At 41.5% G+C, this 27,775-nt stretch overlaps 1 protein-coding gene across 7 annotated transcripts in view; it reads left to right on the forward strand.

Annotated features, from left to right (window-relative positions):
* Positions 1 to 27,301, forward strand: part of FAS (Fas cell surface death receptor) — a 79,519-nt gene extending 52,218 nt beyond the window's left edge. For 5 of the 7 annotated variants that reach the window (XM_056530101.1, XM_056530100.1, XM_056530103.1 and 2 more), the window contains exons 4-11: positions 3,731 to 3,854; positions 6,079 to 6,131; positions 8,283 to 8,339; positions 10,069 to 10,094; positions 16,345 to 16,386; positions 21,818 to 21,859; positions 22,274 to 22,301; positions 23,941 to 27,300. In XM_056530101.1, the coding sequence (XP_056386076.1) occupies positions 3,731 to 3,854; positions 6,079 to 6,131; positions 8,283 to 8,339; positions 10,069 to 10,094; positions 16,345 to 16,386; positions 21,818 to 21,859; positions 22,274 to 22,301; positions 23,941 to 24,236 (668 nt within the window). In that variant the 3' untranslated portion in view covers positions 24,237 to 27,300. Of the gene's footprint in view, positions 1 to 3,730; positions 3,855 to 6,078; positions 6,132 to 8,282; positions 8,340 to 10,068; positions 10,095 to 16,344; positions 16,387 to 21,817; positions 21,860 to 22,273; positions 22,302 to 23,940 lie in introns of all 7 variants that reach the window. The other 2 variants (XM_056530105.1, XM_056530099.1) reach the window with 2 other exon arrangements.
* Positions 27,302 to 27,775: the final 474 nt, after the last annotated feature.

A 27,775-nucleotide genomic window follows, 5' to 3' on the forward strand; every position in this document is an offset into this window, starting at 1 on the left:
ATTTTGTATGCTGTTAGAAATAAACATTGGGGCAAAAATCACAGAAGCATTGTGAGACCACCATGAAACACAGGTGTAGATACTATATTATGAGCGACATTACCCCTGTAGCACAGTCAAATAAAAAAAAAATCCTGCAATACCTCTCTATGGTCTATTCACACGTACAGTAGATTTGATGCAAAGATTTGATGCTCAGGATTTTCTGCAGCAAATTTCAATGTAAACTAAATGACTGAACACAGCTTCAAATTCTGCGCATCAAATCTGAGCAGAATACTGTACATGTGAATAGACCCTTAACGACGAAGGACGTATATTTACGTCCTCCGCCGCCTCCCGTGTCATATCGGGTCGATCCCGGCGGCTATCAACGGCTGGGACCTGCGGCTAATACTGGACATCACCGATCGCGATGAAAACTGACCGCCGCGTCTGAAGCGAAAGTATCCCAGCTGCTCAGTCGGGCTGTTCGGGACCACCGCGGTGAACAGCTTACAGGACACCGGGAGGGTCCAATCGGTGAATGACTGCTCCGTTCCTGAGATCCAGGCAGGAGCAGTGAAGCCCCGATAATACTGATCACAGGCGTGATCACACACCAGTGATCTGTGTAAAAGATCAGTGTGTGCAGTGTTATAGGTCCCTATGGGAGCTATAACACTGCAAAAAAAAAGTGTTAATAAAGATTATTTAACCCCTTCCCTAATTAAAGTTTGAATCACCCCCCTTTTCCCATAAAAAAATTAAACAGTGTAAATAAAAATAAACATATGTGGTATTGCCGCGAACGTAAATGTCCGAACTATAAAAATATATTGTTAATTAAACCGCACGGTCAATGGCGTACGCGCAAAAAAATTCAAAAGTCCAAAAAAGCTAAAGTTATAGGGGTCAGAAGATGACATTTTTAAACGTATACATTTTCCTGCATGTAGTTATGATTTTTTCCAGAAGTACAACAAAATCAAACCTATATAAGTAGGGTATCATTTTAACCATATGGACCTACAGAATAATGATAAGGTGTCATTTTTACCGAAATATGCACTGTGTAGAAACGGAAGCCCCCAAAACTTACAAAATGGCGTTTTTTCTTCGATTTTGTCGCACATTGATTTTTTTTTTTCGTATCGCTGTGGATTGTTGGGTAAAATGACTAATGTCACTGCAAAGTAGAATTGGTGACACAAAAAATAAGCCATAATATGGATTTTTAATTGGAAAAATTTAAAGGGTTATGATTTTTAAAAGGTAAGGAGGAAAAAACAAAAGGGCAAAAACTGAAAAACCCTGCTTCCTTAAGGGGTTAAGGTGGTTGTCCCACCTCGCTGTTTCAGTTTTCCGGCCATCTCCTGCCTGTCTGCAGCTGCAGGAGGTAGTCAGAAAAACCATAAAGAGCCGAAGCAGAAAAGTTACACAATTTGGTAACTCCTATTGACTTTAATTGGCGTTGCGGTAACAGTGTAGCCCTGCAAGCTATGCTGTTTGCTTCACTCCAGGAGAACACACATACATTAGCTCCATGAACTTTGCTATTTACTCCCATTATAGCCAATGGGTAACTTTCCTGCATCATCTGCTTCTGACTTTTTCGACTACTTCCTGTGGCCGCACACAGACAGGAGCTTGCCGGGAAACTGAAACGTCGAGTTGAGACAAAAACTGTAATGTGTCAAATGCACTTATTATATCTGTACTACACCTTTGCCCTCTGAATAATACACTGCCATACACTGTGCCCTCTGAATAATACACTGCCATACACTGTGCCCTCTGAATAATACACTGCCATACACTGTGCCCTCTGAATAATACACTGCCATACACTGTGCCCTCTGAATTTTATATGCTCTGAATATAACACTGACACATTCTGTACCCCCTGAATATAACCTTGCCACACATTGTGCCCTCTGAATATAAGACTGCCACACACTGTAACCTAAAAGTAACAGCTTCTCACAGTGTGCACCCTAAATACGGTACTGCCACACAATGCACCCTTTGATTACATACTGATACATACTGAAGTCCCTGAAACTGTGCCCCACCAGTAATTCCTTATACACCATTATATTCCATATACACCATACCTCTGAAATTCAATACACACTCTGTCCCCTAAAATCCATTATAATACACCGTGCTCCACACATTAATTTATATAGTGTGCCCCAAAAATGAATTATTTGTACACTGTGCCCCAGTTAATGAATTAAGTATAATGTGCACTTAAAATAATTAATTATACACTGTGTCCCCATATACAGTAATCCCTCAACTTACAATGGCCTCAACATACAATAGTTTCAACATACAATGGTCTTTTCTGGACCATTGTAAATTGAAACCACACTCAACATACAATGCTACGGACAGTCCAGATCTATAAAATGTGTCAATGGCTGGAAGAACTGACCAATCAGAATGGGCAATTTACTGGTAAAACCCCTGTATTACTGAAGCATATGCACTGACTGGTGTCTGGTAGCGCCCCCTACAGTACAGGGAGGTATTACATGTTCTGTACACTTTACCTGTACTAGGGTTAGCTGCTCCTTTGGACACCAAGTAAGGGCGATTCCATGTTACTTTTTTAGGACATTGTGTGTTCTGTACAAGACCCTGAAGAAGCTCCTGTCCTCTACATAGGCCGGTGTTTCCCAACCAGGGTGCCCCCAGCTGCTGCAAAACTACAACTCCCAGCATGCCCGGACAGCCAAAGGCTGTCCGGGCATGCTGGGAATTGTAGTTTTGCAACAGCTGGAGGCTCCCTGCTTGGGAAACCCTGACATAGACAGTGATTACAGCTCCCAGCAGATCTTTTTTACTTTTATATGTAAGGATTTGCTTTATGTATATTAGTTATCTACTTATTTTTCTTTAATTCTCCCTTTTTTTCCTATTTTTGGATGACATTTTGGTGGCTTCAAAACCAATTACCAGGTTTCCATAGAGTTCTGGTCTCAACATACTATGGTTTCAACATACAATGGTCATCCCGGAACCAATTAATATTGTAACTTGAGGGACCACTGTATAAAATGATAGTGCCCATATATGAATTGCTTATATACTGTGCCCCATATATGAATGAAAACACTGTACCCCTACTTTATATAAAATACTCACTTGTCCTGTCTTCGCTCCTACATCGTCCTTACTAGGTGCCACTGTGGCCACAGCTAGCCAGGCCTGACACACAGAGAAGGATGTTGACATGCTACCCATGTCCTACAGGGGGTGCCAAGCGGTGCTGCTGGGAGCCTAGGAGCCAACTAGTAATACAATAGTGAACATGTCCTAAGATTGCAGTGAAGCAGTTTGGGGATTCCACTTCTCCCTGGTTTGCTGAATGATATAAATGATAATGGAGGAATAACCTCTTTAATAAAAAAACGGGCACTACTGTGGTGAGCACCAGGAGACTTTTTCAATTGATAAGCACCATCTGGGTTTACAATGTTAGACTGAAGCTGTAAAGCACTTTCTATTAAAATATACCACATACCCAAGCATCCTAATACATGGATTGCAGGCTGGGTCTAAACATTTCTACTCACTGTGGGGGGAGATGTATAAAAACCTGTCCAAGGAAAAGAAAACCAATCAGATCGCTTCTTACATTTTTGAAAAAGGCCTCTGAAAAATGTAAGAAGTGATTTGATTGGTTGCTATGGGAAAGGTTTAAATAAATTTTTTTTCTTTGTATCTTTATGATTTTTAGGTCAAGAAGAGCTGCGAGCCTGTACCGTACGCACAAATACTGTATGCAGATGTAAAGAGAAACATTTCTGTGCTGAAAATCAAAGTGAATCTGACGGCTGCATGAAGTGTGAACATTGCAAAGAGTGAGTGTAAAAAGTATAATGCCGGGTGCAGCAGGGAGATCCTTTGGATTGGGGATAAGATGTTTAAGGGCGGAGTACCCCTTTAAGAAAAGCAGAAACCTTATTTGTATTAGGCTGCAATAAACTTTTAACCTTGCTGAATTACGCCGGACCTCTGGAGTTATGCTGTGACCACAAATATTTGATGACATGTGCATAGGCTATTATAGTGGCTCTAATATTACCCCTATACGGCCTCCTGATTGGGTGGGAGAGCTGTTTGAGAGGCATCATGGGATTTCCTGGGGTCATGTGATCTTTCTTCCTTTTCCTTTCTGCCATGTGGCTCATGTTATTTTAGTAGGTTCTGCAGAACTGAACCTTCCCGAAGTTTGAGTTCTAGCTAAATCCAACTTTAAGCAAGACTCAGTCTGAATTTGGGTTCTACAGGTTCATTTCGCTCATCTGTAATCGTGTTATTGTCAAGGAGAAAGCGTAACAAGGCTCAATTTGGCTTGGAATGAATAACTTGTGTTTCTGCTGCTGTAAACTACAAAGCTCAGCAACACACTGTAACTCCAAGTCAATCACACTTCTGTGAAATCACACTGTCCACTCAGGAAGCAACACTGATTGACAATCAATTTCACATGCTGTTGTGCAAATGGAACAGACAACAGGTGGAAATTATAGGCAATTAGCAAGACACACCCAATAAAGGAGTGGTTCTGTAGGTGGTGACCCACAGACCACACTCAGTCCTATGCTTCCTGGCTGATGTTTTGGTCACTTTTGAATGCTGACAGTGCTTTCACTCTAGTGGTAGCATGAGATGGAGTCTACAACCCACACAAGTGGCTCAGGTAGTGCAGCTCATCCAGGATGGCACATCAATGCGAGATGTGGCAAGAAGGTTTGCTGTGTCTGTCAGCGTAATGTCCAGAGCATGGAGGCCCTACCAGGAGACAGGCCAGTACATCAGGAGACATGGAGGAGGCCGTAGGAGGGCAACAAGCCTTTGTGCAAGGAGGAACACTGCCAGAACCCTGCAAAATGGCCTCCAGCAGGCCACAAATGTGAATGTGTCCACTCAAACGGTCAGAAACAGACTCCATGAGGGTGGTATGAGGGCCCGACATCCACAGGTGGGGGTTGTGCTTACAGCCCAATACTGTTTGGCATTTGCCAGAGAACACCAAGATTCTTCACAGATGAAAGCAGGTTCACACTAAGCACGTGTGACAGTCTGAAAATGCTGTGGAGAACGTTCTGCTGCCTGCAACATCCTCCAGCATGACCGGTTTGATGGGTCAGTAATGGTGTGGGGTGGCATTTCTTTGGGGGGCCGCACAGCCCTCCATGTGCTTGCCAGAGGTAGCCTGACTGCCATTAGGTACTGAGATGAGATCCTCAGACCCCTTGTGAGACCATATGCTGGTGCGGTTGTCCCTGGGTTCCTCCTAATGCAAGACAATGCTAGACCTCATGTGGCTGGAGTGTGTCAGCAGTTCCTGCAAGAGAAAGGCATTGATGCTATGGACTGGTCGCCCGTTCCCCAGACCTGAATCCAATTGATCACATCTGGGACATCATGTCTCGCTCCATCCACCAATGCCACGTTGCACCACAGACTGTGCAGGAGTTGGCAGATGCTTTAGTCCAGGTCTGGGAGAACATCCCTCAGGAGACCATCCGCCACCTCATCAGGAGCATGCCCAGGCATTGTAGGGAGGTCATACGGGCATGTGGAGGCCACACACACTACTGAGCCTCATTCTGACTTGTTTTAAGGACATTACATCAAAGTTGGATCAGCCTGTAGTGTGGTTTTCCACTGTGATTTTGAGTGTGACTCCATATCCAGTCCTCCATGGGTTGAAAAATTTGATTTCCATTGATAATTTTTGTGTGATTTTGTTGTCAACACATTCAACTTTGTAAAGAAGAAAATATTTCATACGATTAGTTCATTCATTCAGATCTAGGATGTGTTATCTTAGTGTTTCCTTTGTTGTTGTTTTTTGTTTTGTTTTTTTGAGCAGTGTATATTTTTGCCTGTAACTAGAGCACGGGAGGAAAAACAACCGTCCCACAGATGCCTTAAAAGCTTGTGGACAGAGGAGACCAAAGACAGCCATATGATCCCATAAAAGGGCAAGACACAGTACCTCATAACAAAACCAGACACATATTATTTTTCTTTTACTCTGTTTATGTTCTTATCATTTTTTTGTTTTTATTTTAGGTGTCAGTACGGAGATGCAGAACCATGTTCAGCCACCAAAGACACAGTGTGCAGTGCGTATCAATGTCTTGTCATTTCTAATTAAAGAAAAATACATTGTAGAGCATAAATAGTAATAAACGGGAATAGAAGGTGACAACGGTGTAAGGCAATAGCTACACAATGGAACTATGTAAATTATTTATTATTGACACATCATCATATGACATCCCTCTGCAGACTTTAGCCTTAAAAGGGCATTCCCATCTGCAAGATCACAAGTTTATGTACATTTATAGGTGGGCATTTATCATGGTCTTTACCCTTTTTTGCATTTGTGTGTACCGTAGTCTTTTGTGAGTACCATAGTCTTTTTGCAGTGGTCATCCACTTATCATTTGGGACTTTTGTAAACAGTTGCTAATTTATGCACAATAGACCATGGACCATATTTATGCACTATGCACTAAGTCAGACCACATGGTGCGAAGTGTCTATACTGTACAATATTTCCTGTCATTATCACTGATGTTTCTGAACTCAATTCATTAAAGGTCATGTGACCTATTGATAAATTAGTCCCAACCATGTCACATACACCGCAAGGAAAACAGGGTAAAAAAACATGTACATCAAACACCTGCTCCTTCTAAGGGCACACTACGTATTTTCTGAGCAGCATTCCACACTGGAATTCTGTTCTGGAAAATATGGCACAGCAGCCTCCCATTGTTTTCAATGGAATTCGGCTGCACCATTCACACTGACAATGGCCCTGATTTACTAAGACTGAAGTGTAGTTTTCTTTGTGTTTTTTTTTTTTCTTTTCCCAAACAGATATTTTTTTCACAGTATTTAGTAAGGTTTCTCTACACTTTGCACTATTCCTTTTTTTTTTTTTTTTTTACAGATGCTTTGAGCTGGCGAATTTCTCAGAGTGCAAATCCAACACATTTTCTGTGGCAACCTTAGTAAATATGTTGAGATTTTTTGAAAATATCAGGGACACAGCTCCTTTTTGGTGACCACACCCCCTTTTGTTGATGGCCACACCCCTTTTTGGGGTATCTCAGTAAAATGGGGAGTTGATCAGGTTTTTTTTCTTTTGGGCACAAATTCTGGCACAGACAGAAATTCTGGTGCAATGCGCCAGATTCTGGGGCACAACAGAATCTGGCCAGAATTTGTGCAATCAGGGCCAAGGTGTTCAATGGGATTCTGCTGCAACATTCACATTATGGAAATTCCAGACCCCAGACTCTGCCAAAAGAATGAACATCTGCTTGGAAATGCATTGCTGTTGACTGGTCCTAGTGCTGGCTTGTTTTGCCAGCGCATGCTATAGATGGATTCCATAGTGTGAATAAGCCCTAAAGGAAACCTTTCATATAAAACACTGACAGGCTTTCCTATTACAACAATCTACGATTCACTTGAACAGCTGTACAGTTTTAGGGTAAATGTCACTGTACTGTAGTTTTCGCTGGGAACAGGACTTTGAGATATCAGGATGGTCCCCAGCCCTGATCGACAGATCTCTTCCTATTTGCAAATACAAATATGTCTGTCAATCAGAGCCAGTGGACACCCCAATAACTTGAAGCCCTGTTCCTGTCCAAAGATACAACTATGATTTCTCTGAAATGGCGTGAATAGGTGGTTGTGATAAGAGAGCATGTTAGTGAACTGACAGGTTCCCTTTAACTCCAAAATGACGGACATCCTGGCAAATTAGGGAGATGTATCAAAGCCTATGTAAAGGAAGAGTAGTGCAGTCACCCATGTTTAGATGCATTTTTAAAAATGAAAAAAAAAAGCAATTTGATTGGTTCATATGGGCAGCTGCATCACTCTTCCTCTACACAGGTTTTGATAAATCTCCCCCTAATAGAGACTGGATACATAAGGTGCCACTGATGTATTTTGGTATAAATGAAAGCTGCAAAGCAGATGTGGACAGGGCCTTTATGTCCTGGTTGCTGATGATGAGCAGCACCCACAGTTACTACCCTGCATAGACATCATTGGCCGCAGTGGTGCCCTTCCTCAGCCAGTGAGATAGCCATGTACAGCATTCGGCTCTCTCCATGGCTCCTATGGAGAAAAATTGGGGTAAATACATGCATGCGCTACCTGCTACTCCATTCTAACATGAGATTTGGGCCCCTGTTCTCGAGATCTGCTATGAGTTCTGCTATGAGATTGCTATCCTCTTTTTTTTCCAGAGCAACCAAGAAATCACTACTACTTAATATTTTTAAGTGTGGCTCTGATACCCTTTGGTAAGTACATAAAATCATGTAAGGCTACATTCCCACTTTGATTTAGCAATAGGCTGCAAGGGAAATTTTAAAACCTGCCCCTGCTGTATTCCTGCCAGACCCGCACCACATCCCATTCATTTGAATGAGCCGGCCGGAGTCAGATATTTGCCCAGATTTATCAATCATCGTGAAACCCTAATTGTCTTTTTTTCCCCATATCAACCAATCACAGCTCAATTTTCATATCTTAACAAGCTCTTATAAGGTGAAAGTTGAGATGTGATTGGTTGCTACAGGAAAAACAGACAATTAGGGTTTCAGGCTGATTGATAAATATGGGCCATTGACTCTGGCGGCTCATTTTTGCTGAATCTGAAAGGAAATGCATTGCTATCTATGAGATGGTACATTTCCATGTGGTCCTAGTGCCCACTGCATTTTTCAAATGTGCAGAATGTCTGCCGGTATTTTCAGGCAGACATTCCGCACATTTGTACATCTGTAAACGTCATCTTATGGGGAGAATCTGCTAAATAATTAATTAATTTAATTAATAATTAAATTTGAATAATCTGTACCACAATCTGCAGTGGAAATTCCACAATAAATAAACACCAATTTGCTGCTAATTTTCTCCTGTGGATGTTGATGAGGAAAGTCAGCAGGTTCCGCTGTGAAAAAATTGTTGCTCGTGTAGTTGTAGCCATATGGACCTAAATTTACCAATGTGTCTAGGGACAAGAACTGTCTGGTTTAGCTCATGTTTCACTTTACCAGAACAATTTGAGAAATAAAACCTGAGCTGTGATTGATTGCTATGGGGAAACCAGACAGCCCTCAAACTCAATGATAAATCTGGGCTACAAATGTTCCCACGGGTCACATACAGTAATCAGCTGGGAAGTCCAACATGCTGAGTTTGCAGCCTATTTTGTGGTCTACTTTCTCCTGCTATAAACAAAATGATAACAATGTTTTGCTTCCCTCTCTCCCGTCAGTCTCTGTATACCACACCCAGCCTCCAGCAATGACATTCTGTCCTATGACTGCAGTGGCTGGTGATTGAAATGCATTGCCCGTGAGGGGAGGGTGTCGTAGTATTGAAAGTTTTTATTTATTTATTTACAAGTGGATTTTGCTGTAGATCTGTAGGTAATCTGCTCCAAAATCTGCAACTCCCTTTTTTTTTTTACTATTTTGTGTCAGAAATCAGCATTCTGCAGATTTAACGTGTCTCTTTTATTAGAAAAAAATTAGAAAAAAAGAGACATGTCAAAAGTTGTTATCAGCCAGGATCTGAGTGCTCAGACCCTCATACATCCATGAATTGAATGAAGGGCAATGTGCAGTGAGGGTATTTTCAGATGTCAGAAATTCTGCGGGTCGATACAGAATTCTGGCCAATTAATGCAGCCGTGGAATTCCTTATCTTTCCACATCTATGCAGAATTTCTACGGAATTCATGCAGAACTTACACATGAATACACAGAACACTAAAAAAAAAAGTGCCTGCACGACTTCCGCATGAAATTCCCACGGAATCCGCATTTTGCAGAGAAAAAAAAAAGCCTCATTGACTTCACTGACTTTTTAAAATGCAATCTAGTTTGCTACAAGTGCAGACTGCAACATTTCTGGTGAAAAGTGCATATCTATCTTTATAGTCTGAGGAGAAGACTGAGTAATGCCTAATATTTGGTCTTCTTTCGTCCTGTGTGGTCTAATCATATGTCATTTGTATTTTAGGTATTTTGCTCTATGCACTGAAGCGAGTAAGTATATTATTATTGTCACGTAACATAGATATGTGAACATGTAATGGACTGTTAAAGTATAAGTTACAATATAAATACTTTAAGAGATAACCTAGATAGATTTTAACCAAAATCTGATAAAATTTTCATGACCTTAGGGTCAGTTCACATGTGATGTCCTTATTTTTGCTTTCCTGAAGCAGATGTTGCTGCCCATTGAACAACTGCACAAAATCTGAAGCAGAAAATAAGGACTTGTGAACTGATCCCTGAATGTGCTGGAATCTAAGAGTCCATTCACACTATGGAATTTCCGAGAGGAGAAAATCCATGCAAAGACTCCATTCTATCATTCTCAATGGTTTTCTTCTGCACTGTGGCAAAAATTCCAATTCTGGACTCCACTGAAATAATGAACATGTTCATTCTTTTGGATAAAGATAGTGTGGAACTTAATGGCTGACAATAGGGACGGCGCATGTCTGGGCAGTCATAGCATTAAATTCATTACAGCGGCGCCTGCTGTACATGGAATGTTCACCCACATTTTCTCTGGGCAGAAATTTTGTAGTGTGCATGGGCCCCAACAGATCCCTTGCAAGTGCGGTGACCCAGCGGAATAGTTCTCGTGCTAAATGGGCACTGCCATTCAATTTTTTGGGGGGCATTTGATACAGCAGGTAAAATAAATAAGATCTGTAATTTACGCCCTGTAAAAAAAAAAACAAAAGTATTTTTATGTCACTTTCATGTCATTATAAATCTGGCCACTAGGGGTCTCCCTTCTGGTCCAGACTGCATTCCGTCTGCTCAAAAGCACAGACTTTGGTCTTTTGCTGTCTGGCCATAGGCGGTGAATAGCACTCGTTCTCTGCCTGTGTATGCAATGGGGAGAGCGAGTGCTATTTATTGCCTATGGCCAGACAGCACTTCCTGAGTTTGGTCTCCTGCCAGGAGACCAAAGTCTGTGCTTTTGAGCAGACGGAATGCGATCTGGACTAGAATGTAGACCTATGGAGAGATTTATCAAAACCTGTACGGAGGAAAAGTTGCTGAGTTGCCCATAGCAACCAATGAGATCGCTTCTTTCATTTTTGAAAAGGCCTTTAAAAAAATGAACCAAGAAATCTGATTGGTTGCTATCAGTAACTCAGCAACTTTTCCTCTGGACAAGTATTGGTAAATCTCCCCCCTAGTGGCCAGATTTATAAGGCCATGAAAGTGACATTTTTTTACAGGGAGTAAATTACAAATGTTATTTATTTTACCTGCTGTATCATATGCAAAAAATAATTTTAATGAGAGTGCCCATTTAAGGAACAGGTCCAGCTGGAACTTGTGATGCCACAAATCACAGTAGTCAAAGTGGATTTGCTGACCTGGGGCTACATAAGATTTTATAAAAGTTCTCATTACAGCATTAGTCCGGTGGAGTCTTGGGCACCCATGATGGTGTGAAGAGGAAAAATACCATATTTTTCACCATATAGGACGCTCCGGCATATAAGACGCACCCAATTTTAAAGGAGGAAAATCTAGAATACATTGTAAAGTATAAGACAGTGATCTTCAACCAGCGGACCTCCAGATGTTGCAAAACTACAACTCCCAGCATACCTGGACAGCCATTGGCTGTCCGGGCATGCCAGGAATTGTAGTTTAGCAACATCTGGAGGTCCTCAGGTTGAAGACCACTGGTATAGGAGGAAATACTCACGTGTCCCCGCCGCTCCGGACCCGTCACCGCTCGTCACCGCTACCCTGGATGTCACCCTCCATCGCTGTCGTCCGCGTCCCTGGGTGTCCGGAACATCTCTGCTGCCCAGTATCCTCACTCTCCGTCGCCGCCATCACGTCGCTATGCATGCCGCTCCTTTTGGATGACAGGACGGCGTGCGCGACGATGTGATGACGACGAAGGAGAGCGCCGGCCGTGCAGGGGATCCCGGCACGGAGCAGAAACCGAGGAGGCAGGTAAGGTCCCTCCCAGTGCAGCCGGGTTAGTGTCCCTTTCACTTCAGACTTTGATTGCTGCATCTGAAGGGTTAATACAGGGCATCACCGCGATCGGTGTTGTCCTGTATTAGCCACGGGTCCCGGCTGTTGATGGCCGCAGGGACCGCCGCGATAGGACAGGGTTTTAATGTGTATTTGCCGGATAAGACGCACCAACTTTCCCCCCCCAGTTTTGGGGAAGAAAAAGTGCGTCTTATACGGCGAAAAATACGGTAAGCCAGAAAACGTACTTAAATGGGTTATCCAGGATTAGAAATACAGAGGTGATTTCTTCAAAAAAACAGCACCACACTTGTTCACAGGTTGTGTGTGGTTATTACAGCTCAGTTAAATTCTGAATAACAAACAGACTTTTCCCACAAGGATACAAACAGTCTCTATCCAGAGGGCAAGTAAGGAGTTACCCAGGTTTTAAGATGGTGACTGCCAAGCTGTACTAGCCTCTTTAATTTCCTTACTGTGGTGTGACTAATGGACATTATAGAGGGCCACTCAACTTTAGGGTGTATATCTTGAATATGCAAAAAGGAAGGGATGGATCCAGCTCTGAAGATGCATGAAAACTGTGGATTTATTTCCAAACAGACACAGACATGAATAGCAGGTAGACAAATATTTTTCTAAGTGCTGTTCACGTCTGTGTCTGGAAATAAATCCAAATGCATCGTCAGAGCTGGATCCATCCCTTCCTTTTTGCATGTTTGTTACGCTGTCCAGCATTGGATTCTGTGCTCCGGCCGTGGTATCTTGCGTGAGCTGGAATTGCTTTCTCATTTGCATTATATCTTGGACAGTATGTATATATTTTTTTTAAAGGGCCCCCAATTAATTAAAATAACAAAACAGCATTTACTTACCTCTCGGATCCCATGCTGACTCTCTGTTTATGGTCTGGTCAGTCATGGCTTCCATATCTGAGCGGTAATGCTTGGAGTACAGCACATGACTGCTGATTGGCTGCGACAGTCATGTGGCACCCACTCTATAAGGAAGACCAGGGTGTCAACTGGAGCCTGAATGAGGGATTGGAGAAGGTAAGTAACGACTGCCATGTTATTTTGATGCATTTTGGGCTCTTTAAAAAAAGGAAAAAAATCTTCACAAAGTTATAAAAGTATAAAATTTTCATACGAATTCAAACCACATACTTTCACTCCTTGATACTGTGCAAGGAGGTGTGGACTTTTCTTTAGAACAAATCCCAGGATCAGTTGGCCCCGATATCTCTAGTGACACCAGAACAGGAACATGAGCAGAGGATTGGAGCGTTGTCCCAGACTAGCAGTAGCACTACAGGGACCAGGTAGCCTGAGGGTATGTTCACATGGCGAAATGTCCTCCCGACATCAGGCGTCCGTAGAAAATGCAGGCTGTAGGACCACTCTAAAATGTGCCGTCTCCATAAACGGCAATGTATTTCTGAGTGGAATCGGGATTTCTGCAGCAGAAACATCTGCCACGGAAATTCCGCTGTGTGCACAGTGCAGCAGAATTCTTTTGAAATCAATGGGACTCTGCTGCAGCGAAATGTCCTTACGGAATATTCCTGCAGAATTCTACACAGGCATTTTGCTACGTGAACATGGCCTGACACAGTACACAGGGCATGATCTCGATCATGAACCACAAGTAACTGCAGTGAACCACAGAGTCTGAGACAAATAGCTGGTTTATATAGGAGACCTAATAGAATTAAAGGGAATCTGTCATTAGTGTCACCCACACTAACCTATTGGTTCAGACTGGTAGTGCGGGTGACACTGATGATAACGGTACTTACCTACCCTTGATTTGTGGTCCCGTTTGTGGTATCTTCTTTGATCTGGCGGCTGACTTGGTGCACGCTGATGTCACTTGGGCTCAGCATGCTCCAGCCGTGCACTCTGGTCCTGTCATACAAGAAATTAAAGTGTACCTTGACAATTTTTGTCTCACATGATCTCCAGCGTGTGGAGAAACAGTCCATGTTGAGCGGTACAAATAGTTAAATCAAGATTTCTCCCATGTGCCAATATGATCTTTGGAGCTGAGCATGAATGACCATTGGGTTCTTGGTCATTTCTCTTGCCAAGGCCCTTCTCCCCCAATTACAGAGGTCGTTAAGATAAATGTGAGGCCCCCAGAGCTACATTTTAAGTGTCATAGCAAAGGGTCTGCATACAAATAATTTTTTCACATTCTAATTATTGGGTATTAAGTGCAGAATGATGGGGGGGGGGGGGGGGGATTATGTTTTTGATTTGTGCACAAGGCCTCAACATAACAAAATGTGAAAAAGGAATGTTATATCTGCACCTGCTAGTCTGTGTTGATGTTCTCTGGTCTGGCAAGGGTTACTAATCCTAGACAGTGAGCTCAGCGGGCAGGTTATTTATTCTAAGCTCAGCCTGTATTCAGTGCTTCTGATTTGATCTGAGTTTTAGTCTCACCTTGTCTGTGTATGTGCACATTGCATTTTGTGTTTGCCATGGTATTCTGTCCTGTTATGCTTTTAGCTTTTTAATTATTCTGGTATTCTGTTACCATGTGTACCTGGTCGGTCCTGTTCAGTTAGTATCCTGTTATGTATTCTCTGTTGGTGTGTGTTCACACCTGCTTTTATGAGTCTGTTTAGTATCTGTACCTGTGTTGATATGTGTTTTGGATTTTGTGTTTACTCCAAGGCTAGTTCCTGTTCACACAGTGGTGTGCCCCCTCTAGCTTGGAGCCTATTTGGATTTGATGTTCCTCCATTATTGGAGATGAGTGTAATAGTGTTGTCTTGGTTTCTCCTATGGTTAGTTCCATTTCCTGCTTTGTTTTGTTTCCCTAACATAGGAGTCAGTTTGTCTGTATCTAGTGTGTTTCTTGTTCTTGGTCCATATTCAGACCAGTGGGTCTTTTAGTGTTTTTGTATCTGTTCCTGTTATTCTAGTATTTGCATCCTTGAGTTATATTGTGTCTGTCTTCAGTCTAACCTTGTGTCACCTATAAGGCAATACAACAAAGAATATGTTGCCGAGGCCACCCACTGGGAAAATTCAACACCAACAACAAAAGCGTCAGCAACAAGGATGTATGAAATATTACAAAAGTTTATTTATTGAGAATAAAAAAATGCATCATAGCAATTAAAAAGCACAGTGTACACAGCTGGAAGAGAAGGCAGAAACATACAGGCTCAATGTAAGGGGTATTTGAATGAAAAGAACACTGACAAACGTTGCATAAACAAGGGACTCACATGAAGAGATGCAGACTATGCAATAAAGTTCAATAAATTGAGTACAAATGCAACAGCGGTCAGAAAGAATAACAGGCGTATATTACCACAACCGAGCCATGTAGTTACCTGCACCTACCCCAACGCACGTTTCACACCAATGCGCTTCGTCAGGGGGCGTGACGCTATATTCCTGATTCGATGTTTCTGTTATATCTGTTTTGTACTACTTTGTATTCTAGTTGTATTTTGTAGTCTGGTTATTTGACTGTGTGTCTCTGCCTTGTACAGTATCTGTTTATTGTGTTGACCATGATACCCCTGCACTTTCAGATAGGAAGGGAGTGTCACCCAACTGTTATCCACCTGTTGTCTGTTCCATTTGCACAACAGCATGTGAAATTGATTGTCAATCAGTGTTGCTTCCTGAGTGGACAGTGTGATTTCACAGAAGCGTGATTGACTTGGAGTTACATTGTGTTGTTTAAGTGTTCCCTTTATTTTTTGGAGCAGTGTATATCATATGTGCGTGTGTGTGTGTGTGTGTGTATATGTATGTATGTATATATATATATATGTATATACATACGCAATTGGTACCAATAAAAACTGCAGATTATGTTGCAATAAATAAGCGGTCCAAATAGGTCGATTTTAAACATATCTTTTTTTTTTATTTTTTTTTTAAAGCAGTCAAATAATAGAAAAGCATCTAAAAATGCATATCATTTTAATCGTATTAACCCACAGAAAAAAATTAAACAATACATTGTTACTTCAACCCAATTAGTTGCGCAAAAAACAAGCCCTCCATATGGGTCTGTAAATGGAAATATAAAAGAGTTATGGCTCTTAGAAGGTGAGGAGAAAAAGCAAAAAACTTAAAAATAAAGTAAAATTGGCTGTGTCCTTAGGGCCAAAAGAGCTGTGTTCTTAAGGGGTTAAAGAGCAAAAGAGTTGCATTATTATTACTATATACAGCTTAATGGTATGTGCATATATCTAAAAGCTTAGTAAATTATCCTTTTTTTTTTTTTTTTTTGCTTATAGAACAATGGCAATACAGACAAATCTAGACAGTCTGAAGAACAGGTACATATCAAGTGTCTCTGCCTTACATTTTTCCTAATGACAGTTCTGATCATTTGGTTGGGGAACCACTGAAAGCTCCTTTATCTGCAAAATCATCCTGACATCCCTTTCACTTTTTTACATTTTATGTTTCCGCCATTTCCCTATTAATCTGTACTTGATTTCTCATAATGAGAATGTGAAAACAGAATATTAGATATCTTTGCTAATTTATGAAAAAAGGAAAAACTTAAATACTGCATTTAAGTATTTACTCAGGGGTGTGGAAATTAAAAAAAAAACTACTTGTCCAAGGGACTAAAGCGGAACACAATCTACTTGTCCCTCAAGAAAATCTACTTGTCCTGGTAGACAAAATAATTTCGACCAAAATAGTCTGATCCCCCCCACTAGACCACCAGGGATGGATATAGGATCCTTTAGACACTGCTGTCAGCGGTAATCTAATGGTTTAATAGCGGCCACGGTGATCGCAGCATGCCAGGATATTAGTGGCCGGAGAGCTGTAGCTCCTCTTACACCCGAGGCAACCACAGAAAAGTCTAGATGTAACTTTTTGATCACCATAAAAAATGTCTCATATGAAGTGACCAAAAATTAACAATTCTGGACTATTTTTTACATTTACACCGTTCACCGTACGGTTTAATTAACATTATATTTCAATAGTCTGGACATTTCCACATGCAGAGATACCACTTATGTTTATTTTTGTACATTATTTTTATTTAAAGAAAATTGGAAACTTTTATTAGGAAAGGGGCTTATTCACATGTATATATATTTGCACTTTTTACAATATTTTAATCACTATTTTTCAGTCTTCATAGGGACTTATGTGTTACTGGGGGGGGGGGGGGTTCTGCTTCTCCAGTTTGTACTGCATTTTGTGTCAGAAAATGTTGGAAGTTGCATTTAGTTAGTAGATAACTACAACTCCCAGCATGCCCTGATACAGCCTATGGTTGTGTGGGTGTTGCAGCATGTTGCACTGTATAGTAGGACAGTTAAGGTTATTGTGTAACATGCTGGGAGTTGTAGTTTTGGTTTGTGTCAACTGCAGAGCCATAGGATGTGTCAGGGAATACTGGGAATTGCAGTTAGTAACTACTACACCCAGCATGCCCTGATACAGCCAATGGCTCTGCAGCTGACCCGAACCAAAACTACAACTCCCAGCATGCTGCACTTTATAGTTCTACAGTTTAGGTTATGGTGCAACATGCTGGGAGTTGTAGTTTTGGTTCGGGTGTGTTTGCGTGCATCCGTGGGGCTCTTGGTTGGCGGGCGAGTATGAAGGGGGTGGGATTCTGGGGGTGCAATTTAGTGCGGGTGCCACTAAAAATAAAAAACTAGATGGCACAACTGGCGGCGGCAGTGACCCCCCCCCCCCCCCCACATCATACATTACATACACACATCACAGATACATCATACACATATACACTCAAACCATACATATACACACACATCATACATACACCCGCCACTGCCCCCCCCCCCCACATCATATATTACATACACACATCACACAGACATCATACACATATACACTCACATCATACACATATACACCATACATATGCACACACCATACATACACCAGCCACTGCCCCCCCCCCACATCATATATTACATACACACATCACACAGACATCATACACATATACACTCACATCATACACATATACACCATACATATGCACACACCATACATACACCAGCCACTGCCCCCCCCCACATCATATATTACATACACACATCACACATACACTCACACTATACATACACACACACACACACACACATCATACATACACCCACCACTGCCCCCACATCATATATTACATCACACAGACATCATACACACAACACACATACACTCACACTATACATATCACACACATCATATATACACCGCTGCCCACCCCACATCATACATCACATACATACACACATCGACAGACATCATACATACACACATCATACACACATTATCCATTACATACACACATCACACATAGACAGACATCATACACACATACATTACATACACATCACACACAGACATTATACACACATCATACACAGACAGACATCATACACACATCATACATTACATACACATCACACACAGACATTATACACACATCATACACAGACAGACATCATACACACATCATACATTACATACACATCACACACAGACATCATACACACATCACACATAGACAGACATCATACAAAAATCATACATTACATACACACATCACACAGACAGACATCATACACACATACATTACATACACATCACACATAGACAGACATCATACACACATTATCCATTACATACACATCACACATAGACATACATTACATACACACATCATACATAGACAGACATCATACACACATCATACATTACATACACATCACACACAGACAGACAGACATCATACACACATTATACATTACATACACATCACACATTATACACACATCATACACAGACAGACATCATACACACATTATCCATTACATACACATCACACATAGACATACATTACATACACACATCATACATAGACAGACATCATACACACATCATACATTACATACACATCACACACAGACAGACAGACATCATACACACATTATACATTACATACACATCACACATTATACACACATCATACACAGACAGACATCATACACACATCACACACAGACATCATACACACATCACACATAGACAGACATCATACAAAAATCATACATTACATACACATCACACACAGACAGACAGACATCATACACACATTATACATTACATACACATCACACATTATACACACATCATACACAGACAGACATCATACACACATTATCCATTACATACACATCACACATAGACATACATTACATACACACATCATACATAGACAGACATCATACACACATCATACATTACATACACATCACACACAGACAGACAGACATCATACACACATTATACATTACATACACATCACACATTATACACACATCATACACAGACAGACATCATACACACATCACACACAGACATCATACACACATCACACATAGACAGACATCATACAAAAATCATACATTACATACACACATCACACATACACTCACCCCCTACATATACACCCACCCTTCCTGCCGCCGCCTGCATTCTCGGTCTCCTCACCTGAGCCGCCATGAGTAGACATCAGAGCTGTAGTCCCGGCCGGTGTGAGGTTACATGGGTTTGAAAATCTCCCCTCACACCGGAAGTTCTCTCCTCTCTCCCCTCCCCCCCTGCTCTGTGTTTTCCCCGTGCAAACATGCAGCCTCCCCGTGGTGGATTAGGTCCTGTGAAGAAAGGGGAGGGGAAGGGATAGAGCTGTGTGCGGGGGAGGGGAGGAGCTGTGTGCCGAGCTGTGGACATCCTTTCTCTCCCCCTGTCTTCTTGTGTTATGTGTAGCCGCGTCCTCCATCCTCCGGGAGGATTAGATAAGGGGGTGGGGCTCAATTATGTAATGGGAATGTGTGACCTCGGGCTCTGCAGTCAGCTGGGGTACCCCGCTGCCATCCCCCCCCCCCCCATACACTCTGAGCTCCGGTGTGAGGTGCAGACTTGCATCCGCTCCTGCGCCTCACACCGGCAGTAAAGAAAAATAAGGGGGACGTCGGTCAGGCCCTGCTAGCCCGATACAGGGCTAAATCTATAAACAATTCACCTGCCCGGAGCCCAAAACTACTTGTCCCGGGCGTCGGGCGATAGAATTTCCACATCCCTGATTTACTGTGTGGCATGGTATTGGGCAGGTGATGGGCAGTGCCTGGTTTCCTCCAGACATGATACTTGAATTGAGGCCAAAAAGTTTAATTTAGGTCTTCCCCTTATGCCCACAGGATCTTGATGGAGCTGAGCCAGAGTGACCATTGGGTTTTTGGTCATCTCTCTTAACAAGGCCCTTCTCCCCCAATTACTTGGTTTGGTGGGGTGGCCAGCTTTAGGAAGCATCCTGTTTGTTTCAAACTTTCTCCATATAAGACCTCTGTGCTCCTCCGTCGAAAAACATCTTAGCCCCATCCAAAGGTTAGGGGATAAGATGTCTGATCACAGGAGTCCCGCCGGAACAATGAAGCTTGGAGCTTCCATGTTTGTGACGTCACGCCACACCACGCCCCCTTCATTCATGTCTATGGGAGGGGGCGTGGCGGCTAGTACGTATGTCAGGGGTGAGACCTTATATACACAGGGCAGTGTCTTTCCAAATCATGTCCAGTCAACTAAATGTCCTGCATGTGACTCCAATCAAGGTATAGAAACATCTCAGAGATGATGAAGAAAAAAAGAAAGGCCCCTCCAGAGCTAAATTTCAAGTGTCATAGCAAAGTCTAAATACATTTGTACACAAAATTTTGTTTTTTTCCTTTTTAATACATTTGCAAATATTTCTAAAATTATCTTTTCACATTCCCATTATGGGCTATTAAGTGCACAATAATGGGGATTTTGTTTTTACAATTTTAGCACAAAGCCTCAACATAACTAAGTGTGAAAGAATCTGAAGACTTTTTATGAATGTATTGTATGTCATGGGGCCTTACTGTTTTCTGCGGAATCTCCGAGCAGACAATTTCCACTCGGAGAGTGCAGCCAGCGCCGACTGGACCGCACAGACACTGCAGTCTCCAATAGACTGCAATGTGTTCCGCGAGTATTTCCACCTGAAGAATAAGCAACACCATTCTTCAGGCGGAAATTTTCAAGCGGATTTTCCGTTCACAATTTCCACTTCACAAATTCTGAAGTGTGAATTTCTGAACAGAAACCCATTCACTATACCATACATTTCAGTAAGCTGAATTTCTGCCTGCAATTTCAAAGCGGTATTGCAGGCTGAGATCCCATAGTGTGAACCTAGCCTAAGTCAGTGGTTGATGTACAGGGGCATCATGGTGCCTTAAGGGGTTAAAGAGCAAAAGAGCTCCATTATTATTACTAAATACAGTATAATGGTATGTGCATATTTCTCAAAGCTTAGTACATTATCCTGTTGGTGTTTTTGCTTATAGCACAATGATGATAAAGGCAATTCTGGATGACCTGAAGGAAATATGCGTATCACGTGTCTTTACCTTACATTTTTCCAAGGGCTCACTCTTCCCTTTCCAAAGTGACGGTATGTGAAGCATAATTGACGTTTCATGACAGAGAAAGAGCCTGAAGACTTTTCGTTATGCATTTTATGTCACGGTGCCTTACTCTAAGTCAGTGGATGACTTACAGGTGCACCATGGTACCATAAGGGGTTAAAGAGCAAAAAAGTTATATTATTACTAAATAAATTTTAATAGTATGTGCAAATTTCTAAAAGCTTAGTACATTATCTTGTTGGTGTTTTGCTTATAGCGTGAGAACAATACAAACAATTCTAGACGGCCTGAAGAACTGGTACGTATCAAATGTCTCTACCTTACACTTTTCTTAATGACCTTTCTGATCAGAAAGTTGGGGTTCTGTGATTTATCTCATAAAATCCTCTATCTAGTTATAATACAAATAAGAGCCTTAACATGTTGTCAAGCATCGCCCCATCAAATGATTAATTCAACCAAACCCTACGTATCGGTGATCAGTATGTGATTGGTGGGGATCTGACCAGGATTGGGACCACTTCTCCACTGTTTTTCTGCACAAATCTAGAAAAATTTCCCCAATGAGTTTGTTCCTGAACATGTAGTTGAATAAAAGCAGCATTTTATGCAGTTACTTTGTGTTTTCTCTTAGTCTTGTTATATATATGTTATGTTCAAATCTTTACTAATGTACAGATTATTATTCTGATTTTTGTTTTTACCATTCCAGCCTTTCGTTTTTCCTAAAGAACTTGAAGGTAATTTGTCCTTGATAAGAATTTATAGATGTTTTTGATATCACTTCAAGGATACCTTATGAAGTATAGCTGAGCAGTGGTGCTTGAACAGTGTAATATGTTTATCTGATAAAGTGAGGGCAAATGTATGTGGTTATATGGAGCCATGCCCCCAGACATGGCTGGATTTATAGAAAATAGGAACCGCATAGCTTTTATTTGAAAACAATTGTCATAATACCATATAATGCTTAGATCATACTATTATATAGTGTCTGGTAGTCTACGGCAGTTGGGATAATGGTAAATTGCCAGTTAGTGTAGGGCAGTAAAGGGTCTTATGGTAAAGGCCCTGGTGATCTGTGCTGGTGAAGTGGTCAAATACGTGTAACTCGCCCTATTATTTACTGATGTCCTGTTGTAACCATAAGCTGAACTAGACCAGCCTAACTTAAACTAACCTAGATTCAGCTTCTTCTTTATCCTGGCAATGGTCAGTACAGAGCTGGACCATGTAGTTCTCTCTATTGCCTAAGTGTTCAGTGTAACCAAGTGTTCTTACCAACTACTGGGACCGACACCGGTCACTTCTTCAGGGACTTCTCTTGAAAATGGAGTCCTGAGCATCTGAACAGTTTGACATCCACTAAAACCATCATTTCCACAAAATTATATGAATTAACTGCTAACCTCCCCTTATTTCTGTGTGGCCACTTGTCATTTACTGATGACCTCACCAACAGGGTTCCATTATAAAGATATTGGTTACATGAAGCAGCCTTAAGGCTACGTTCACTCTGCGTTTGTGTTTACATTTAACATGTACTTTTATGCTGATTTTATTCATATATTTTGGGACTGTGATTTTATACAAGAGTATTGGAGAAAAATGTCCGCAGCAATAGATTCGAGGTTGGGAAAAGCTCCGCCATTTGGTTTGATTTTGCCATTTTGGGCGAGAGAGAACAAAATCATTTTAATTCTCTACTCCAAGCTATGTAGCTCTGTTTTACCGGCTTCTGATATTGAGAGTTTGGAATTCAGATAAAAAATCTGGATATTTTAGAGTGGGAAAATTTGAGAAGTAAAATAAAGAAATATCAAAAATATAGTAAAAATTTGTCAGAATTGTATGGCTTCCATGCCCTGGGGTGGGAGAGGGGTGTTGTAATAATGATTGTGAAATATATTTGTAATCTTAATGAAAGCCTTGTCTAGATATTGCTGTTAGGTACCTGTTATGGCTCCCCCTGGTGTTCTTTTACAGAATGCCCATCTCACCAGTCCTGGTAAGAAGAACCTGCCTCTAGTACACATATTCATATTAGTTAGCCTGTACAATGGAAGGAAACATTCTGCTGCCTATGTACACATGGATCTGGGTGATCTGACGGAGCTACTGTGCATGTTTGACCACTGGCACTGCACAGATAAGGACATTCCGAGAGGGAATATATAGAACATTATGGGAGCCATAACAAGTTTGTAACTGAAATATCTATACATTTTTAAATAGATCCAATAGGAAAAAATATGATGTGCATGATCTGAGATATACAAATATATTTAATCATTAGATAGTACCCTTTATAGGGACATTTAGGATTACGTATTGTGGTATGTGTTTGTTTTTAATAAATGTATGTGTCTTTAATTTTAGATATTGACTTGAGTCGTCATTTAGCAGACTTCTCTCAGAAAATGGATCATAAAACCGTTGTTGATGTCGTACGGAACATGGAATTAAAAGAAGCAACAGTTGAGGAAATTAGACTTGATCATGCACATAGTCATAATGATCAAAAAATTTATCTGCTGAAAGCATGGTATGAAAGTTATGGGAGGAAAGGGGCATTTCAGCAGCTTATCAGAACACTTCGAAACATTGACAGGCGAGTAACGGCTGAAGAGCTAATAAACATCACTAGAAGCCACGGGGATCAAAGTGAAGATTAATGGTCTGAAATGCTTCCATTATACTGCTACGAGGAAGGCAAAGCTTGGCACAAATAGCAGGATTGTGTGCATTAAAGGGGTACTCCCGCCATAATACATGTTATCCCCTATTCAAAGGATAGGGGATAAGATGGCAATCTGTCATTCAGCACCCACCTTTGTGAGCTCTCTGCATCGCTGGAGGCTCCAAGTGTGCAGAGTGACTACCACAGGGCGGGAGTATCGTGATGTCACGACTCCACCCCGTGTGACAGATTGCGGGGGTCCCCAGCAGCAGGACCCCCACTATCGAACATCTAATCTAAGATGTATTAGGGCCAGAGTACCCCTTTCATAGTGAAACATTCGTATACTAGCTCAAAGAATTGGGCACAGATTTACATGTGAATGTCTTATGTCCAGGATCTGTATGTCCTATGATCTCTGTTTGTGCTAGCTCTAATATATTTAGTTTGGACTGAAGGTTTCCAATTTACAGTGTAAAGTCATGAGAATAAATATTAGAAAATATAATACTTAGAGGGGTTATCTAAAGATCACTACCCCAATGATCTGATGATTCTGTAGGTCCGGCCTGTGGAACCTCCACCAATCAGCTGTCCAGATGGCAATGCAGGAAAAGTGCAGTATTATATGTCCTCCATGTGATACACGGATGTGCAGGTCGTGCCAGGGTGGGAGCTGCTCTTCATGGTGACATTATGCTTATACACAGCAGCCAATCTGAACAAGCAGAACTACCGTGTAAATCATGCAGGGGCACAAAGCAGCAGACCAAGCTACAGATGAGAAAATAAGTTGATTCAGCCTACTTCAGTCTCCTGTTAAACAGTGCAGCTAGACTTTTATTATTATTATAGCAGTGCACTAATGGAGCAGAGGGAGAATACAGCAAATACCAAATATTAAATAGTTAAGAAAATAGATAGAAGATAGGCAAAACTAAGAGACTTATAACATGAACACATATTGCAGCATAAAACATTTACTTGCATCTCACCCATGATTAAAGATTTCGTTCGAGATTATAGTTCATTGGTGGAAATTTCTAAAATCCTGTACAGAGGAAAAGTTGACCAGTTGCCCATAGGCCTTTTAAAAAAATAAATAAAAAGTAATTAAATCCACCCCTCTGATGCCCACATGCCTTAATATAGCATAAAGACAAGTGTTGTTTCCTATGGGGTGGGTATGTAAATTTTGAGAGTTTACAACAGGTAGTTGGTTGAGCTGGACCACATGTCTGATTCTACAGGGTCTCGCATACATAATGTATATTGTCTGTTTTCTCTACTTGAATTCACATAGTGTCTTCTATCCCCTTCTTTTTTTGTTGTTTTTACTTGGTCTGCACTCTGCCCCACCCCCGCAGCCCAACCCTATATAAATGAGCAGGAAGTTGCTCAGGGCCCTTTCTTTTCTGGCCGCCTCCCAGTCTGACTGGGAGCATATGGTAAGTGAGCTCTTACACCTTGTTCACACTGGTGCAGTGCTGTGCAGCATCCATTGCTGCCATGGCACCGTGTCTGTGGGGAGGCGGGGCCCTGAGACTGGTTTGAGTGTCATTGGGGCTGCTCTGCCAGTAGGTTGTTCCCCCTTTGGGCACTGGTGTTGCGGCGGTGGTGGTCGACGCCCAGTACTACGCCATTTTATGCTAGGGATGTTAGGGACCCACTCTAAATAGGTGGCCTTGACATGGCGAGTGGGCTTTGTACTTTTTGACCAAAATGTATACTAACAACCTGTTAGTTTGTGAATTTCTACTGAGAAGCAAGTAGATCAAAATACAAATTGTGGATGTGCGACCATGTCTGTTTTCTCTACTTGAATTCACATAATGTATATTGTGTTTTTCAGTGAAATTGTATGTTTACATTTGTAACATTGTATAATGTGAATTAAATTAAATGAATTTAAATGATGTTCTAAGCACTGGATATCTCTACTCATTGTGTGGAATATACTGTACCTGCTATACAAGAGCAGCAAGCAGGGATGAATCACACTGGTGCAGATATAGCAGCCACCACAAGGTATTGGTGATTGAGGCCAAAGGTTCCTCTGCCATATGAGTAGACACAAATATTGTAAATAGCAAATCTGGTTGTGTGGCAGAATTCGCACTGGGGACCAGATGCATCATTTATACCACTAGGAGTATGGGACAAGCACTCCTCTGTGCTCACTCCTGTCTTACAGACTGCATCATGAAAAAAGAGGAGGGGTTACAGAGCAGTCTGAAGTGATTGAATGAAGAAACGCATGGTGAGTGTGGGTAGGCTCAGTGCTTGCCTCAAACACACCCCTTCCTGAGCAGTGGATGTCAGAATGAGGGAGCAGCAGAATGGAGGGATTTGTGATAAGTGATTTCCCTCCCTTATGTCATGTGAACTATTAGTGTTACAAGGTCTCAGGTGTGATTGGGGATCAGGTGTCTCAAATTAGGTCTTATTGCTCTCACACTTTCTAATTCTTGTCACTGGAAGTTCAGCATGGTACCTCATGGCAAAGAACTCTGAGAAAAATAATTGTTGCTCTACAGAAAGATGGCCTAGGTTATAAGGAGATTGCCAAAACTCTGGAACTGAGCTGCAGCATATTAGGCAAGACCATACAGTGGTTTTAGACAGATTCCAAGACAGATTCCACTCAGAACTGGCCTCGCCATGGTCGACCAAAGAAGTTGAGTGCACATGCTCAGCGTCATATCCAGAGTTTTTTTTGGGAAAATAGATGTATGGGTGCTGCCAGCATTGCTGCAGAAGATGAAGGGGTGGGGGTAATCCTGTCAGTGCTCACACCATAAACCGCACACTGCATCAAATTGGAAACAAAATTATCATTCCTGATTTTTCTGAAAAAATAAAACTACTTATTCTGAAAGAAAAAAAAATAATACTGGAACCATGTCTGATGAGACCAGGATAAATGTATTTGGTTAAGATAATGTCAAGTATGTGTGGTGGCAACCAGGTGAGGAGTACAAAGACAAGTGTGTCTGGCCTACAGTAAAGCATTGCAGTGAGAGTGTCATGGTCTGGGGCTGCATGAGTGAAGTGTTAGGTGGGGGAACATTGGTGTGTATTCTCTGCCACGACCCTGTGGCTGTGGAATATTGACTCATACACTCTTGACTTTATGATAGATCTTATGTTTTTGTGGTATTGGTGATGAACTAGTGGTTTATTTGTACCATTTATGGCAGCTGTTTTGTGTGTGCTATATCTTGAGCGCATAATATAATATTGATAAATATTTTTCAGTGCCCATATAAATTGTAAACCAGTTAATTAGATCATGTGCATCATATTTACTTACCACATTTTCCAGGGTATTGTATCAGCATTGCAGTATGTCGCATACTTTATTATATACTATTGTTATTTCTCATGTTTATGGATTATGTTTATGGTATTCCCCCCAACGTGGGGTTTTTAATAATATGTCCCACGTGTCTGATTTAGGGGGGGGGGGGGGGGTTGTTGTTGTCATGTATATTTTGTAAACATTTTTGTTTACTAAAATTGAACTATTTGTCC

The sequence above is a fragment of the Hyla sarda genome, chromosome 7, assembly GCF_029499605.1.
Source record: "Hyla sarda isolate aHylSar1 chromosome 7, aHylSar1.hap1, whole genome shotgun sequence".
NCBI classification, from domain to species: Eukaryota; Metazoa; Chordata; class Amphibia; order Anura; family Hylidae; genus Hyla; species Hyla sarda.